Consider the following 15,093-nt stretch of genomic DNA (forward strand, 5'->3'; position numbering starts at 1 on the left):
GTGTTAGTCGCTCAGCCGTGTACGGCTCTGCGAAATGACACATGTATAGTAGTGTGTATCTTTTAAATCCAAATTCCTAAATTTAGCCCTCCCCCCATTTTCCCCCTTGGAACCATTAAGTTTCCTATGTCTCGGTCTATTTCTGTTCTGTAAATAAGTTCATTTGCATCATTTTTTTTTTAGATTCCACATGTAAGTGATATCATATGATATTCAACTTTCTCTAACTTACTTCACTTAGTCTGATAACCTCTAGGTCCATCCATGTTGCTGTAAATGGCATTATTTCATTATTTTTATGGTTGAAAAATATTCCACGGTATCTATATGCCACATCTTCCTTATCCATTCATCTGCGGGTATCAACATTTAGGTTGCTTCCATGTCTCAACTACTGTAAACAGTGCTGCAGTGAACGTCAGAACGCGTGTATCCTTTCGAAAAGGGAACCCTCCTACACTCTTGGTGGAAACGTAAATTGGTACAGCCACTACGGAGAACAGTATGGCGGTTCCTTAAAAAACTAAAAACAGAGTTATCATGTAATCCAGCAATCCCATTCCTAGGCATACATATGGAAAAGATGAAAACCCTAATTCAAAAGCAAAGTTTTTAGATCAAAGGATGCCCAAACAAATGAGAGAATACTCAGGGTAATAGAAGATTTGGAAGTAGAGTCAGAGATAATTCACTTGTCTTATAACCAGAGACTAAACTTCAAATTTCTAATGATGGTAAGAGACTCTTAACCACTTGATAATAAAAAGGCAAAGGATCTAAGCAGACATTTCTCCAAAGAAGATAAACAGATGGTCACTGACCACATGAAAAGATACTCAATACCATCAGTTATAAGGCTTCCCATTATTCTCTCACCACTTGGAAATCTGGTGACAAATGGAAAAGATCAAAAATCTTTCTAAATCAAGAACGTTCTACAGAAGATAGCAAACACCAGTTATCTTAATAAGCTTCAAACTCATCAAAGCAGGACTGCTTATCTAATCGTTCTTGGGATCTAGCGCTGATCAGCAATTCTCCTGTGAACACCCCATGACTCTGTGCACAGCCTCCAGTCCCTCAGCAGGCTCTCAAGCACATCATGCTGTATCGGAAACACCCCACCTTGCCGTCCCTCCCGTCACCATCAATAACCATAGCTGTGCTGGCAAAGGCCCATCTGCTACGATCACAGGGCTTGTTTCCTTTCATAAAATCAAGGCAAGAGAGCTGGTTACTTATTATTATGATAATGTGAAATCCAGTGGGATTTTCACAACTGCTAACAACAGATTCTCGCCTCAGTAACATAGTGGTAGGAGGAGCTCAGAGGAAATGAGAGGCTGGCTGAGGGGGAGGAAGAGCAGATGTTCCACTTTGTCAGAAATGTGCCAGGTGACTACACACGGACCTAAGACAAATACAGCGGTAAAGCTGCTGCTCCTTTCATCTAAGCATCTGCACTTACCCACCTAAGCTGGAAGTCCGGAAGCTAGGGGTCGGCCAGGCTCTCAGTGCCCGAAACAAAAGCACAGAGAAAAGAGTTCTCCGTCCTGGATCTATACTTCATTTGAACGAGATCCCCAAGGATATCTACTCCAGTGTTTCTCAAACTATGTGGCGAAGAAGTAATTTTCCCTGGGCTTGGTCGTGCTTTTGTAAAAACACAATAAAAATGAATTGCATGGTTTCTTAAATATAACACCAAAAGGACAAGTAACCAAAGAAAACCTAGAGAAACTGGACTTCATTAAAATGAAAAGTTTTGTGCTTTGAAGGACACCATCAAGAATGTGAAAAGACAACCCACAGAATAAGAGGAAAAAATTACAGATCATTATCCCTGATAAGGGACTTGTACCTAGAATATACAAAGAACTCTGACAACTCAAAAATAAAAAGACAAACCAGTCATGTACACACTGCTATATTTAAAACAGAAACCCAACAAAGACCTATTGTATAGCAAGGACCTCTGCTAGATGTTATGTGCTAGCCTGGATGGTGGGGGGGCGGTCTGGGGAAGAATGGATTGCTAAGTCGCTTCAGTCGTGTCGACTCTGTACGACCCCATAGACGGCAGCCCACCAGGCTCCCCCGTCCCTGGGATTCTCCAGGCAAGAACACTGGAGTGGGTTGCCATTTCCTTCTCCAATGCATGAAAGTGAGAAGTGAAAGTGAAGTCGCTCAGTCATGTCCGACTCTAGCGATCCCATGGACTGCAGCCCACCAGGCCCCTCCATCCATGGGATTTTCCAGGCAAAAGTATTGGAGTGGGGTGCCATTGCCTTCTCCGGAAGAATGGATACACATAGATATATGGCTGAGTCCTTCTGCTGTTCACCTGAAACTACCACAACGTTAACTGGCTATTTCCCACTACAAAACAAAAAGTTTAAAGTTTAAAAAAAAAAAAAAAACAGACAACCCAAATAACAAACAGCAAAGTATCTAAATAGACATCTCTTCAAAGAAGATATGTAAGTTTATTCCTAAATACATGAAAAGATGAGCAATTATCCTAAGTCATTAGGGAAATGCAAATCAAAACTACACTGAAATACCACTTTGCACCCAGTAGGAGGGCTATAATTACAGAAAATATCAAGTGTCGACAAAGACACAGAGAAATTGGAACCCTCATTCGCTGCTGGTACAATATAAAATGGTGCAGCTACTCTGGAAAACAGGCTGGGAGTTCTTCAAAATGTTAAAGCAAGTATGTATCTATAAATAGTCATATAAAAAAGCATGTACATTAATGTTCATAGCAGTATTCACAATAGCAAAGAAGCAGAAATGACCCAAGTGTCCAAAAATGGACAAATAAAATGTGTGCGTGTGTGCTCCGTCGTGTCCAACTCTCTGCGACCCCACGGACGCAGCCTGCCAGCTCCTGTGTCCATGGGATTTCCCAGGCAAGAATACTGGAGTGAGTTGCTATTTCTTTCTCCAGGGAACTTTAACCCAGGGGTAGAACCCACGCCTCCTGCATTGGCAAGCACGTTCTCTACCACTGAGCCACCTGGGAGCCAACAAAACGTGTACATCCGTACAGAGTGAAGTACTGACAGATGCTACGAGACAGATGAGCGCTGAAAGCACTGTTACGTGAAAGAAACCAGTTACCAAGGAGCACATATTACACGGTACCACTTATATGGGATGTCTGTAACAGAGAAACTTACAGAGAAACTAAGTACATTAATGGTTGCCAATGCTTTAGAGGAGTCGGAGAAAAACAGAGAATGACTGCTAATGGGGTCAAGGCCTCTTCTGATGGTGCTGAGGAGCTCTGAGCAGATTACGGGGGCAGCTGCACAGCCCTGTAAGCACTAAAGCCACTGGGTGGGTACTTACATGAGTGAGCTGTACGACGTACGAACTACATTCAGTAAATGGTACTCAAAAATGAACTACAAGAAAAATGTTCACACTTGGATGTCATGGTAAATGTCAAGTTACTTAAAGGCTTCTAAATACCCACCCTCAATTCCTGTACTTACCTCACTTTGGACAGGAGATAAACTGCCCGTGAGTCAGTGCCAGGACTGGACACTCTGAGTGGCCCCAATCTACTCTGTTCTCTTATCTGTACTGTTCCTTCAAAGTGAGATATTTAAGTCCCGGGGCTTCCCAGGTGGCGCTAGTGGTAAAGAACCCTCCTGCCAACGCAGGAGACGTAAGAGATGTGGGTTCAATCCCTGGGTCGAGAAGATCCCCTGGAGAAGGGAATGGCAACCCACTCCACTATTCTTGCCTGGACAATCCCACGGACAGAGGAGCCTGGCGGGCTACGGTCCCTGGGGTGGCACAGAGTCAGACACGGCTGAAGCGACTTAGCACACAAGATGTCTCGGTTACTACCAGCTATGAAACTCATTTGGCTGCCTCATCCAGGTTTTGAGTTAAGTTTCCTGTCACTTGCCAACAAAAGCATTTCTTGATTAAAAATCAGCTCCTCACCGAAACCCAAACATGATTTCATCATGGCGGAGGTGAGCGTCATCATCAATAGACAGGATGGCCTCTGTCTCGATTTCATTCCACGGCAGGAATCGGTTGTTCAGACTGTTCTTCTCAGTACGAACCACCTGTAAAGAGAAAGGAAAAACACTGATGATCAATGCTGTACTGCAGAATGCAAAAGCAAGGCTGTCTTTAGGTCAAAGGAGATTGTGGCTAAATATACTGAAGTGAAGAAGAACTAAAGAGCCTCTTGTTCCAATATTCATTGGAAGGACTGATGCTGAAGGTCCAATACTCTGGCCACCTGATGTGAAGAACCGACTCATTGGAAAAGATCCTGATGCTGGGAAGGTTGAAGGCAGGAGGAGAAGGGGGCAACAGAGGATGAGATGGCTGGATACAGCATCACTGATTCAGTTAACACGAATTTGAGCAAACTCTGAGAGATACTGAAGAGATGGAGCCTGGCGTGCTGTGGTTCACGGGGTCCCAAAGAGTTGCCCACGATTTAGAGACTGAATAACAACAACAACAAAGTCGAATTGTACAATCTAGCACACGTCTTACAGGAACAAAAACTACCTTATCATTCGGCAAATTTATAAAGATTTCCCATTGGAAGCTTTATTCATTTGCTAACTAATTTTCCTGGGAAACAAGCTAAAGCTGAGGATTATTTTAAGTATGCAATAGACACGGTTTAGGGATATTAAAAATTACTTTCCCAAGAGAACACAAAGTGGCAGAGCAGAACTGAGGTTACGATCCTCAGCTCCGGAATCCCCTGGAAACCCAACTCAGAACTCCCTGGAGTCTGTGTCCTTTCTGAGTCCCGATTTAAAGGCCTTTCTCTTCCGTCTGAAACAACTAAGGCGAGCCCGTCCAGTGGAGGTTAATTCCTCTGCTTCTGCAGCTGCTACCTGCAACACTGACCACACTTACAAGAGCTGCTTCTTTCAAGGGGCACCTGACTCAGTGAAACGAAGAGCTTCTGTGCCCAAAGAGATTCCGAATTCAAAGACTCTCTATCCCAAGTGACTGACATACGCAAAGCTGCTATTTCTTCCTGAAACAAAGATGCAGCACTCCATCATAAGAACTGCATTATAATTTTTAAAATTATTTAAATGTGCCTCCCTGGGAGGCTTCCCTAGTGGACTTCCCTGGTGGCTGAGACAATAATACGTCTGTCTACAATGCAGGAGACCCAGGTTCAATCCCTGGGTAGGGAAGATCTCCTGGAGACGGAAATGGCAACCCACTCCAGTATTCTTGCCTGGAAAATCCCACGGACAGAGGAGCTTGGTGGGCTACAGTTCATGGGGTCACAAAGAGTCAGATACGACTGAGAGACTTCACTTTCACTTTTTTTCTTTCAAATGTGCCTCAGATAGTAGCTACTACTAGGTAGTAGCTTTAGTATTCACTTTGACTCTGAAACTCAAACAAGGATGGACAGACTCGAGTACTCTGATAGCTCCTTTAATTTTATGGTTTCTATACCCATTAAGCCCTGGGACTTCTTTGGAAGGAATGATGCTAAAGCTGAAACTCCAGTACTTTGGCCACCTCATGCGAAGAGTTGACTCATTGGAAAAGACCCTGATGCTGGGAGGGATTGGGGGCAGGAAGAGAAGGGGACGACAGAGGATGAGATGGCTGGATGGCATCACTGACTCGATGGACGTGAGTCTCAGTGAACTCCGGGAGTTGGTGATGGACAGGGAGGCCTGGCATGCTGCGATTCACGGGGTCGAAAAGAGTTGGACACGACTGAGCAACTGATCTGATCTGATCTGATACCCTTTAATTCACTGACTAACTAGTAAGGAATCATTTTATTCTCAAAAGCCAGAAACAAAGAGAACATCTTGAGTAATCATCTTTTTAGACAGTTGGGAAGGGACATCCTTCTTGCAATGGGACACCTGTACTGAGGCTCACCTCTACATGACGTGATGAATATAATTTTATCCAGGGTCTAAAAGCTGAGTGTTTTTGTTCATTGGTTGGTCACATTGTACAGCATATGGGATCTTAGTTCCCCAACCAGGAACTGAACCCATGGCCCCTGCACTGGGAGCACAGAATCTCAACCACTACACCACTAGGGAAGTCTGTGTGAATGGTTTTAAAGGTTCTCCCAGGACCTTGTGAGCACCATCTCTTCAGCTTAAAATCCTCTCTCTCTTATTCCTCCACCACAACTATTCTCCCCCTGGACACCCAGCTCAGATGTCTCCTTGCTCACCAATCTTGTCAAAAGTACTAATAATCACTTCTTCTACGTTCTTAAAGCAGAGACCTCACATTTCAATTCATTCATTCCAGAACACTTAGAATCCAATTAGTTCAGAGCCAGAAGGGCCTCGGAGATCATTCAGCCAACTTTTACTTTGCACATGGACAACAGGGCCCTCACAGACCTAGACTCCTAACTCACGCCTCCTTACTCCAAATCAGTCTTTTTCTGGTAAACTTAGGTTAAACTTGTAAGTCTCATCTAGCCAAGGCCCCATGAAAAATGCATTATTAATTTGTGTACTATCAAGAAATAAAAATGCCGCCAAATAAGAAAAATATGAAAAAATAGTTCATCATTTAGAATGTTTACTCTAGTAAAGAGCTTTTTAAAATTTCGACTCAGTCCTGGAGGAGTCCCTACCAAGTCAGAACAAGGGGAAATTGGTAACAGATTTGCTGCTACCAACAGCAGACGTCAGGGGCAAAGCAAAAGACAAAGAACTCCATCTTGCCCTGCAGCACTCCTGAACAATATAAAAGTCTCCGAGCTTATGGCCTGGACCTCCCAAGCTTGGGTTCAGCGGTGGCAGAACAAAGGCAGTGAAGGCCAGGTCAGGAAAGAGAGAGGGACGCGCAGGGGAGGCGGCCAGCTGCTCGCTGTGCGGGCTGCCCAGCTCAACCCCCAGGGAGCGGGAGGGCGGCCACGGAAGCAGAAGTCAACTGCCAACATCCAGTGCCGGTAAAAATGCCATCTGTGGCTTAAGACACACCCAATTTCAGACATGTGGAAATGTAAAATAACGTCGACCCTGGGTCAGTGGACCTCGGCAGTTGCGCACTGTAATGCCTGCCCCCAAACTACCCTGGGATCTTTCCCATTACTTTCCAAGCGCACCCAGCATTCACTCAACACAGAACGGCAATGCTGCCAGTTCAGCAGAACAGAGCTTTCCCTCAACCCTACCAGGGAATACACATCGCTTAAAACATTCAGTAAAACATCCGGTTACTGAATGCTCAATTGTAGGTTACCAATTTTGTGGGTCAATCACCAAGAGGATTATCTATACCACAATTAACAATTCAGGGGCTTCCCTGGTGGTGCAGTGGATAAGAATCCGCCTGCCGATGCAGGGAACGTGGGTTTGACCCCTGGTCTGGGAAGACCCCACGTGCCATAGAGCAACTAAGCCCGTGCGCTACAACTGCTGAGCCTGCATTCTAGAGCCTGCAAGCCGCAACTAGTGAAGCCCGTGGCCCTGGGGTCTGTGCTCTACAAGAGAAGCCTCCACAATGAGAAGCTCTCACATTGCAAGGAAGAGTAGCCCCCACTCACTGTAACTATAGAAAGCCCAAAAGCAGCAACGAAGACTCAGCAGAACCAAAAAGAAAAGGAATGGCAAAAAAAAAAAAATCCAGGAACACAGCACAGAGCTCTAGTACTCAAAGTGTGATCCCAAGGTCAGCAACATGGGCGTCACCCGGGACTCCGTTAGAAAGGCAGAATTGCCAGACTTCCTAAACCTACCAAGCCAGGACCTGCGTTTTAATATCTCCAGAGTGAGTCCTAGGCACGCCGCACTTTGAGAGGCGCTGGGACAGAGGGGAAAGCATGGCTTTGGAGTCAACCAGAAAAACCTGAGTTCAGATTTCAATTCTATCACTTACTACATGCATGAACCTGAGTAAGCAACCTCTGTGCTGAGTCAACACAGCACCATGTTGTGCGAAAAATGGGAGCTACTTACCAGCCACACTTGACAACGCTACAGTCAACTCCTTCATCTAAAATTCAGAAACAACAATACAAACTAAAACCATCATGCTCTGATACCTAGAACACAGCCAGACTTTTTGTCTCATTACAAAGTGAATCCAATCAAGAGGACCTGCCTGTCCTGTGGGAAACCAAGATGGAGTGGAAGGTCTCATATCAAGTGTGTGCTGGCCTAGATTTCACAGTCAGTTTTTTAGCACGTTTATCAAAGTTCATTAAGAGGCAGGCCCATTAAAGAACAAGTCCTCTGGATTCAGGAATACAGCACGTGTTCTGTCTCAGCTCATCCTGGCATTACTCCTCGGGGCTGGACGACAGTAAGATCTTCAGGGTAAGGGAACTGAATCGGAATAAAAGAGAAGCTTTCCAGGATTCAGAGAAACACAGAGTCAAGTATGGCGGCAGCCCACTTGTGGCTAACCCAAGAAAAACTCCAGTCAGCAGGTCTGCTTTAAGGATTCTCAGCTAGGAGTGATTGTGACCCCCAAGGGACACTGACAATGTCTGTGCACATTTTTGGCTGTCACCACTGGGTGGCCAGTGGGTTGCTTGCACTTAGTGGGCAGAAGCCAGGGACGCTGCAATCCCACCCTGCACAGGGCTGCTCCCCACAACACAGAACTATCCAGCCCAAATGTCACTGCGCCATTTTCAGAATCAACCACCAGGAGAGAGCAAAGCCAACTCTGAATACGTGTAATTCGTAATATAAGCACATCACCTCTTTCTCATAACCAAAAGGATTTCTGCCTTTACAAAGTTCGCAAATACAAACTAAAATCAAAGGGTGAGGGAAGGGTGGGCGAAGTAAAAGCTTTCTTTGGGACTTCCCTGGTGGTCCAGTGGCCAAGACTTCAAGCTCCCAATGCAGGGGGCCTGGGTTCAATCTCAGATCCCATATGCCGCAACTTACGGTCCCACATGGCACACCTGAGACCCAGCGCGGCCAAATAAATAAATTAAAATTTTCTTTTAGGAAAAGCTTTCTTCTACCAGTTTTGCTTCAAAGCTGTAGTGCTTAATGGCTAGACAAAAGCTCAGCGAATCAACCATTATCCATTCTGGCACCAAAATCAGAAAGACAAAGAGATTTAAATATCTGTAACGCAAACACGCAGAACAGCATGGGCCTCTAAGGATCTGACAAAGGGCAGATCAAACGTGAAAGAAATGAGTCAACCAGAAGATGTCATGTTTAGGAAATATTCTCACTTCTGTTGATGTTGTTTTCTTTCAGATTAAAACAACGCTCCTCCTCGCTCCCTGAACATTGGCTATTTTTTCCATGCCTTATGACTACAGCTTAGTGACTTGTGAACATGAAGGCTGACCTTCAAGCTATTGATTTAACTACTGGTATGACACTGACCAGAATGCACAGAGCACAGTGCCTGCCATACAGAAGGTGTTCAACAAGTGTTTTACAAATGAATAAACAAACAGGAAATAGGACCTAACTTAGCCCTATCCCATCCGTATTTTCAGAATATGGAATAAAGACTTGAGAAGTTTATATGTCAACTATAAACACTGATTATACTGAAACCTCTTAGTATGTAATCTAGTTTTCTAGAGCAAAAAAAAAAAAAAAAACCAAATCCATCAACCTATAACAGTCAAGGTCAGGAGCAGTGCTCACTATCACTCTTTTTCCTGTTTCACATACAATCTCCCTGATGATGGCCCCTAGTCCTTTGTTCACCTTCATTCATGAAGGCGCCCCTCTTCTCACCACAACAGAATAGGGCACCAAGCACAACCTAGACCCCCAGTGTATGCAAATGCATGGGCTGTACGCGTCGTACAAAAACATACAGAAAACAATCAGTATCTTAAGTTAACATTCAACCCGGATTCTGAGGAATTTTGGACTTTATGAATGATAAAAGAACTACTACTTAAATAGAATCCTTTCTGCCAATATGTTAACTAACCATTTGGTTTCTAAATCCAGGTAGAATCAGCAAATCCACATTAATTAGCCAAGTATCAACTCAGTAAGTATTTAATTAGCCATCATGATAAGTCTTTTCCGAATTAGTAGCAAATAACTCAGTATCTGGGGGCCTCCCCAGTGGCTCAATGGTAAAGAATCAGCCAGCAATGCAGGAGACACAGATTCAACCCCAGGTCAGGAAGATTCCCAGGAGGAAAAATGGCAACCCACTCCAGTATTCTTGCTGGGAAAAACCCCATGGACAGAGGAGCCTGGCAGGCTAGCCAGCAAGAAATGAAGCCTTTAACAACCCAGCTGGCAGAGGCCCAAGCCTGAACTGTAATGACTCTTGAGTTAACAACACAGCCGGTTTCTCCTCCAACCTTCCTCAGCAGACTCCTGGGGCAACAGGACTAAAATAACCACCCTGGCATGACATTAAGTTCCCCAGACAGAACCTGCCTTGTTCAATTCTAGTATCAAGGACTGGGAGAGAGGGGAAAAGGGCTGAAAAACCACCTCATATCTCCACAATCTTCTCTTGGGCAACATACCGCGTTCTGGCCTCATCTCCAGAGACCTTGGAGACTCCCACAGCAGTGTGATACACTTCTCTCTGAATCACCATCTCCACCATGACTGCCCCATCCAGGCCGCCAGCACCCCTCACCTGGGTTCCTGCAATAGCCTTTCAACTCTGTCTGCTCTTTCCCCCATCATCCCACAGTATCATATTCTCTCTGCTCAAAACCCTCCCCTTGCACCCTCACACACTGAGAATAAAACCTTCAGTCCTCACCATGGCCTACATGAGCCGCCTGTCTCCTCCAACCTCCTCTCAAGCTCTACTCTGGATCATTCCACCCAGGGTACACAGGGTCCCCCTGCCATGGCCTGAGCACAACAAGCTTCCTGCACTTACTGTTCTCTGTACATCCCCCCAGAATTTACATGGTCCATTCTCCCACTTCCCTCAGGCTTCTGCTCAAATGTCACCTCTTCAAAAAAGTCCTCCTAGGCACCCTATTTAAAGGAGCTGTACCCTTTATAGAGAAGAGAACTAAAAATTAGGAGTTGAGGGCCTCGGCTGTCAGGGACCTACAAACAAGCGAGTACGCAGCCTAGAGACGGACAGTGTTGTGAGCGGGCAAGACTACACGGTGAGCAGCAAAGTCCCCTTTGTACAACTGCAAAAGGGCCGAGTTTGGTGTTCTCGTTTCCACAGGATGCTCCAACAAGGCCACCCTATATACTATTTTCCAAAATGTAAAGCAGAGTGAAAAAGATGTGTTAATTGGTCAGAATAAACTAGTAACCTGAACCAATATTTTGGGTGGGGCTGTGTATCAGAGACCAGCTGGAAGCTCCTGCCCACCCAGACGCAGCCTCCTGCTGACGGCAACATTAACTCTGGACAAAAATACCAAAAGAGCATTACCTGAAGACACCAGACTGAGCAGAAGGCGACACATTACGAAAGGGAGCCAAAATTTAGGAAGGAATTACTGACATGGAGAGAATCACCGGCGCTTTCCCCTTGAGCGTAGACCAGAGCTGGTACCAAGGATAGCTTAAACTTGCATACAGCACCCAGCTGTTCTGGCCTGAGGAATAAGAGGAAAGAGCCTGGGGCAACCACCTGGAAGAAAGGGGTTGCAGCAGTGAGAGAACCAGACAGGAGAGCCTGGGGCAACCCCTGGAAGAAAGGGGTTGCAGCAGCAAGAGAACCAGACAGGAGAGCTCCAAGTTCTGTGTATAAAGCGCCCAGTCTCTAGGTCACCCCAGAACCATGCATTCTTTCTGCTGTTCACAAGCAGACCAGCTACAGACAAAAAGGCTGAACTAACATTTGTGTTGCCACCCAAGAGAACTTGCTGTCCAACCAAATTAACTTCCCGCTAAAACGAAAAGCTCAATACTTTTCAGAGAAATAAAACAAAATCCACAGTCTTCGCAACATTCACAATTTACTACAAAACCGTATGCTGTACAAAGAACCAGAAGAACATGACCCCCAATTACAATGACTACTCAACCCATATGTTGGAATTAGCAGACCAAGAGGTTAAAGCAGCTAACATAACTGCACTCATTGAAGTGAAGCAGGGACTTCCTGGGTGGTCCAGCGGTTAAGAATCCGCCTTCCAATGCAAGGGACGTGGGTTCCATCCCTGATCAGGGAACTAAGATTCCACACGGCAAGGAGCAAGAAAGCCCGCGTGCTTAACTACTGAGCCCTCACGCTCCAGAGCCCCTGTGCCACAACTAGCGAGTCCATGCACAGCACTGAGAGATCCCACGTGAACCAGTGAAGACTCCGCGTGCTGCAACGAGGACTCAATGCAGCCAAATAAATAAAAGAAGTTTTTAAACGAGGTGTATTCAGAACGGGAAAAAACGAAACAGGAAATCTCAGGAGAGAAACAGAAACTATTATTTTTAAAAACGTGGAAATTCTTAAACTGGAAAACACAGTATCTGAAATATAAAACTGACTCAATGAAGAGCAGTGTAGACACCAAAGTCAGCAAATGTGACAACATATCAACAGAAATTATCAAAGATAAAAAATTATTTTTAAACAATGAACAGAGCTGCCGAAAACTGCAAGACAGTATCAAAATACCTAGTATAGTATAATGGACAAATAAAATTGTACAATATATTTTTTAATGCCTAGTATACACAGAATGAAGTCCCCAAAGAGGAAAAAAATACCTGAACAAGTATTGAATAAAAAATTCCCCAAATATAATATTAAAATACATGAATTACTAGATTTAAGAGCCTTGTTGTTTAGTTGCTAAGTGTTGTCCCACTCTTTGTGACGCCATGGACTGTAGCCCGGCAGGCTCGTCTGTTCATGAGATTTCCCAGACAAGAATACTGGAGTGAGTTGCCATTTCCTTCTCCAGGGGATCTTCCCCACCCAGGCATCGAACCCACATCTCCTGCACTGGCAGGCGCGTTCTTTATCACTAAGCCACCTGGGATAAGCCCTTAAGAGACTCAGTGAAGCCCAATCAGAACACAGATCAAAGAAAACCACGCAGAGGCGCATCACAGTCAAACTGCTGGAAACCACATGTATAGAAAAAGTCTTGAAAGTGGCCAGAGAAAAATAACACACTACCTATGGGGAAATAAATATTTGGGAAATCACTGACTATCACTACAAACAACGGCAGCCAGGAAACAGTGGAAAATCTTTAAGATGCATGAAAGTGCTGACTCCCCCCCCAGAAGGGAGCCTTTTGGCAGGCCTTCAAATCCCCTGGCCCAACGCCACCCTCCATTTGACTTCCATTAAACATTCATGACATTCCACTCAAGGAGCTAAGGAACCCGATTCGACTGCTCACAAACAAGCAAGAGACAGAAAGATGCCTCTGGTGCAGCCATCCCTACCATCCCGGTGAGAGACCCACTGCAGCTGGTGGCACGCACCCCACCTCCCTGTGGGCAGCACCGTCAATTCAAACAGGCCCCACCCGATCTCAACTGAAACTCTCTTTACATAAAGCATGCTGGGCAGGAGGGTGGCAGTGAAAATCACACTTACTCTCAGCCAGACCCAGGGTAGGATCCCCCTTGCTTTGTAAGCAATGGAAAAGAGAGAGGGATTTCACCACACACCCCAGTAGGTACTCCTGAGACAACCCTGTCTCTACTTGATCACTGAGGGCTCAACAGACTTCACAGCCCACAAACAGACAGCATTTGTGCCCACTGCTATGATGGCACCCTGAGCAGAAGAGACCCACAGACTGCCCAACATTTTCTGAAGTGGCAGGTAGGCTCCTGGGTTGCTTCTTTTAGCTCAAATCATCTTCCCTGAAGGAATGGAACCTGAAAGACTGCCCGGTCATCTTATAGAGATCTACTGTTAACTATAACAAAATGAACAAAGAGGTCACGTCGGCATCCTTGGCGGAAAACCCACTCTCAGATGGCTCCTAACAGTACCATTTCCCACCGTGGAGGGCCACCCTCCCTCTCAGCCCACCGTGATAGCTCTGTGCCCCAGAGGGCGGCAGCTCAACTGCTGCCCAAAAACCCTGCCTCTCCTACATACTGAATAGAAAGCAGTCCAAATATTTAGAGAATGGGGTGCAATTTTCCAGCTTGAAAGAGTTTCTTCTTTTTTCACAGGAACTAGGGAGAAAGAAAAAAAAAAAAAATGTGTACGGACAAGCTATTCAGAGCTGCCCCCAGCCTGGAGAGTTTCTGGCCCTTTCTGACTAAGCATGGTATTGCTGCAATGAGTGGCTCAGTAATCAAAGAGAACGATTTCCCACCAGAGTTAAAAGGAAGGACTCATTCTGGCCAGCACTCTGCTGCACTTCAGACACTGTTAACCATGGCGGCATCAGCTTCTCCACGTCCCTAACAAATTTACAGAAAACTCAGCAAAATGGAAAACACAGGCTGCTTTGCTAATGAGCAGCATCGACCTTTCACAGAACGAATTTTTTTTAAATTTTGATGACATTCAAAAAGTTGAAACTAGGAAAAAAAAAAAGTGAAATGTATTTGGGAAGAAGTCTGTAGAGAAATCTCCCTGTCTACAAAGCTTTCTTAATACACAAAATAAATTCTGGAGTCAAAAGTTTGCAGAACTCTACAGTCTTTGAAGAGTCTCTGATTATAAATTCAATTAAATAAAATACAAGAAAAGATTAGCAGCAGTAGGAAGAAAGTAGTGGCATTTGTAAAAAAAGAAAACAAAGATTTGTACAAGAGAAGAAAGGTAGTAACAGTTAAGACACAAGGGAAATTAAGTCGTGGGTACAAGGAGGTTTATCAGTGAAGTGAGTCCTTAACATAAGCTGAACATCCATGCTGACTTCCATCTCCTTTGACATGAAGGAATAAATAGGAATCAAATAATTATTGGGCACTTTTCCAGTATATTAAAAAGCAGAGACATTACTTTGCCAACAAAGGTCCATCTAGTCAAAGCTATGGTTTTTTCCAGTAGTCATGTATGGATGTGATAGTTGGACTATAAAGAAAGTGGAACACCAAAGAATTGATGCTCTTGAACTGTGGTGTTGGAGAAGACTCTTGAGAGTCCCTTGGACTGCAAGGAGATCCAACAAGTCCATCCTAAAGGAAATCGGTCGTGAATATTCATTGGAAGGACTGATGCTAAAGCTGAAACTCC

At 44.8% G+C, this 15,093-nt stretch overlaps 1 protein-coding gene across 7 annotated transcripts in view; it reads right to left on the reverse strand.

The window, feature by feature from the left end:
• Nucleotides 1-15,093, reverse strand: part of EXTL3 (exostosin like glycosyltransferase 3) — a 126,726-nt gene that overhangs the window by 19,437 nt on the left and 92,196 nt on the right. For all 7 annotated transcript variants that reach the window (XM_006064294.4, XM_006064297.4, XM_006064298.4 and 4 more), the window contains one exon: nt 3,967-4,094. In XM_006064294.4, the coding sequence (XP_006064356.1) occupies nt 3,967-4,094 (128 nt within the window). The remainder of the gene's footprint in view (nt 1-3,966; nt 4,095-15,093) is intronic.

This window comes from Bubalus bubalis, chromosome 3 (assembly GCF_019923935.1).
Source record: "Bubalus bubalis isolate 160015118507 breed Murrah chromosome 3, NDDB_SH_1, whole genome shotgun sequence".
In the NCBI taxonomy this organism is placed as follows: domain Eukaryota; kingdom Metazoa; phylum Chordata; class Mammalia; order Artiodactyla; family Bovidae; genus Bubalus; species Bubalus bubalis.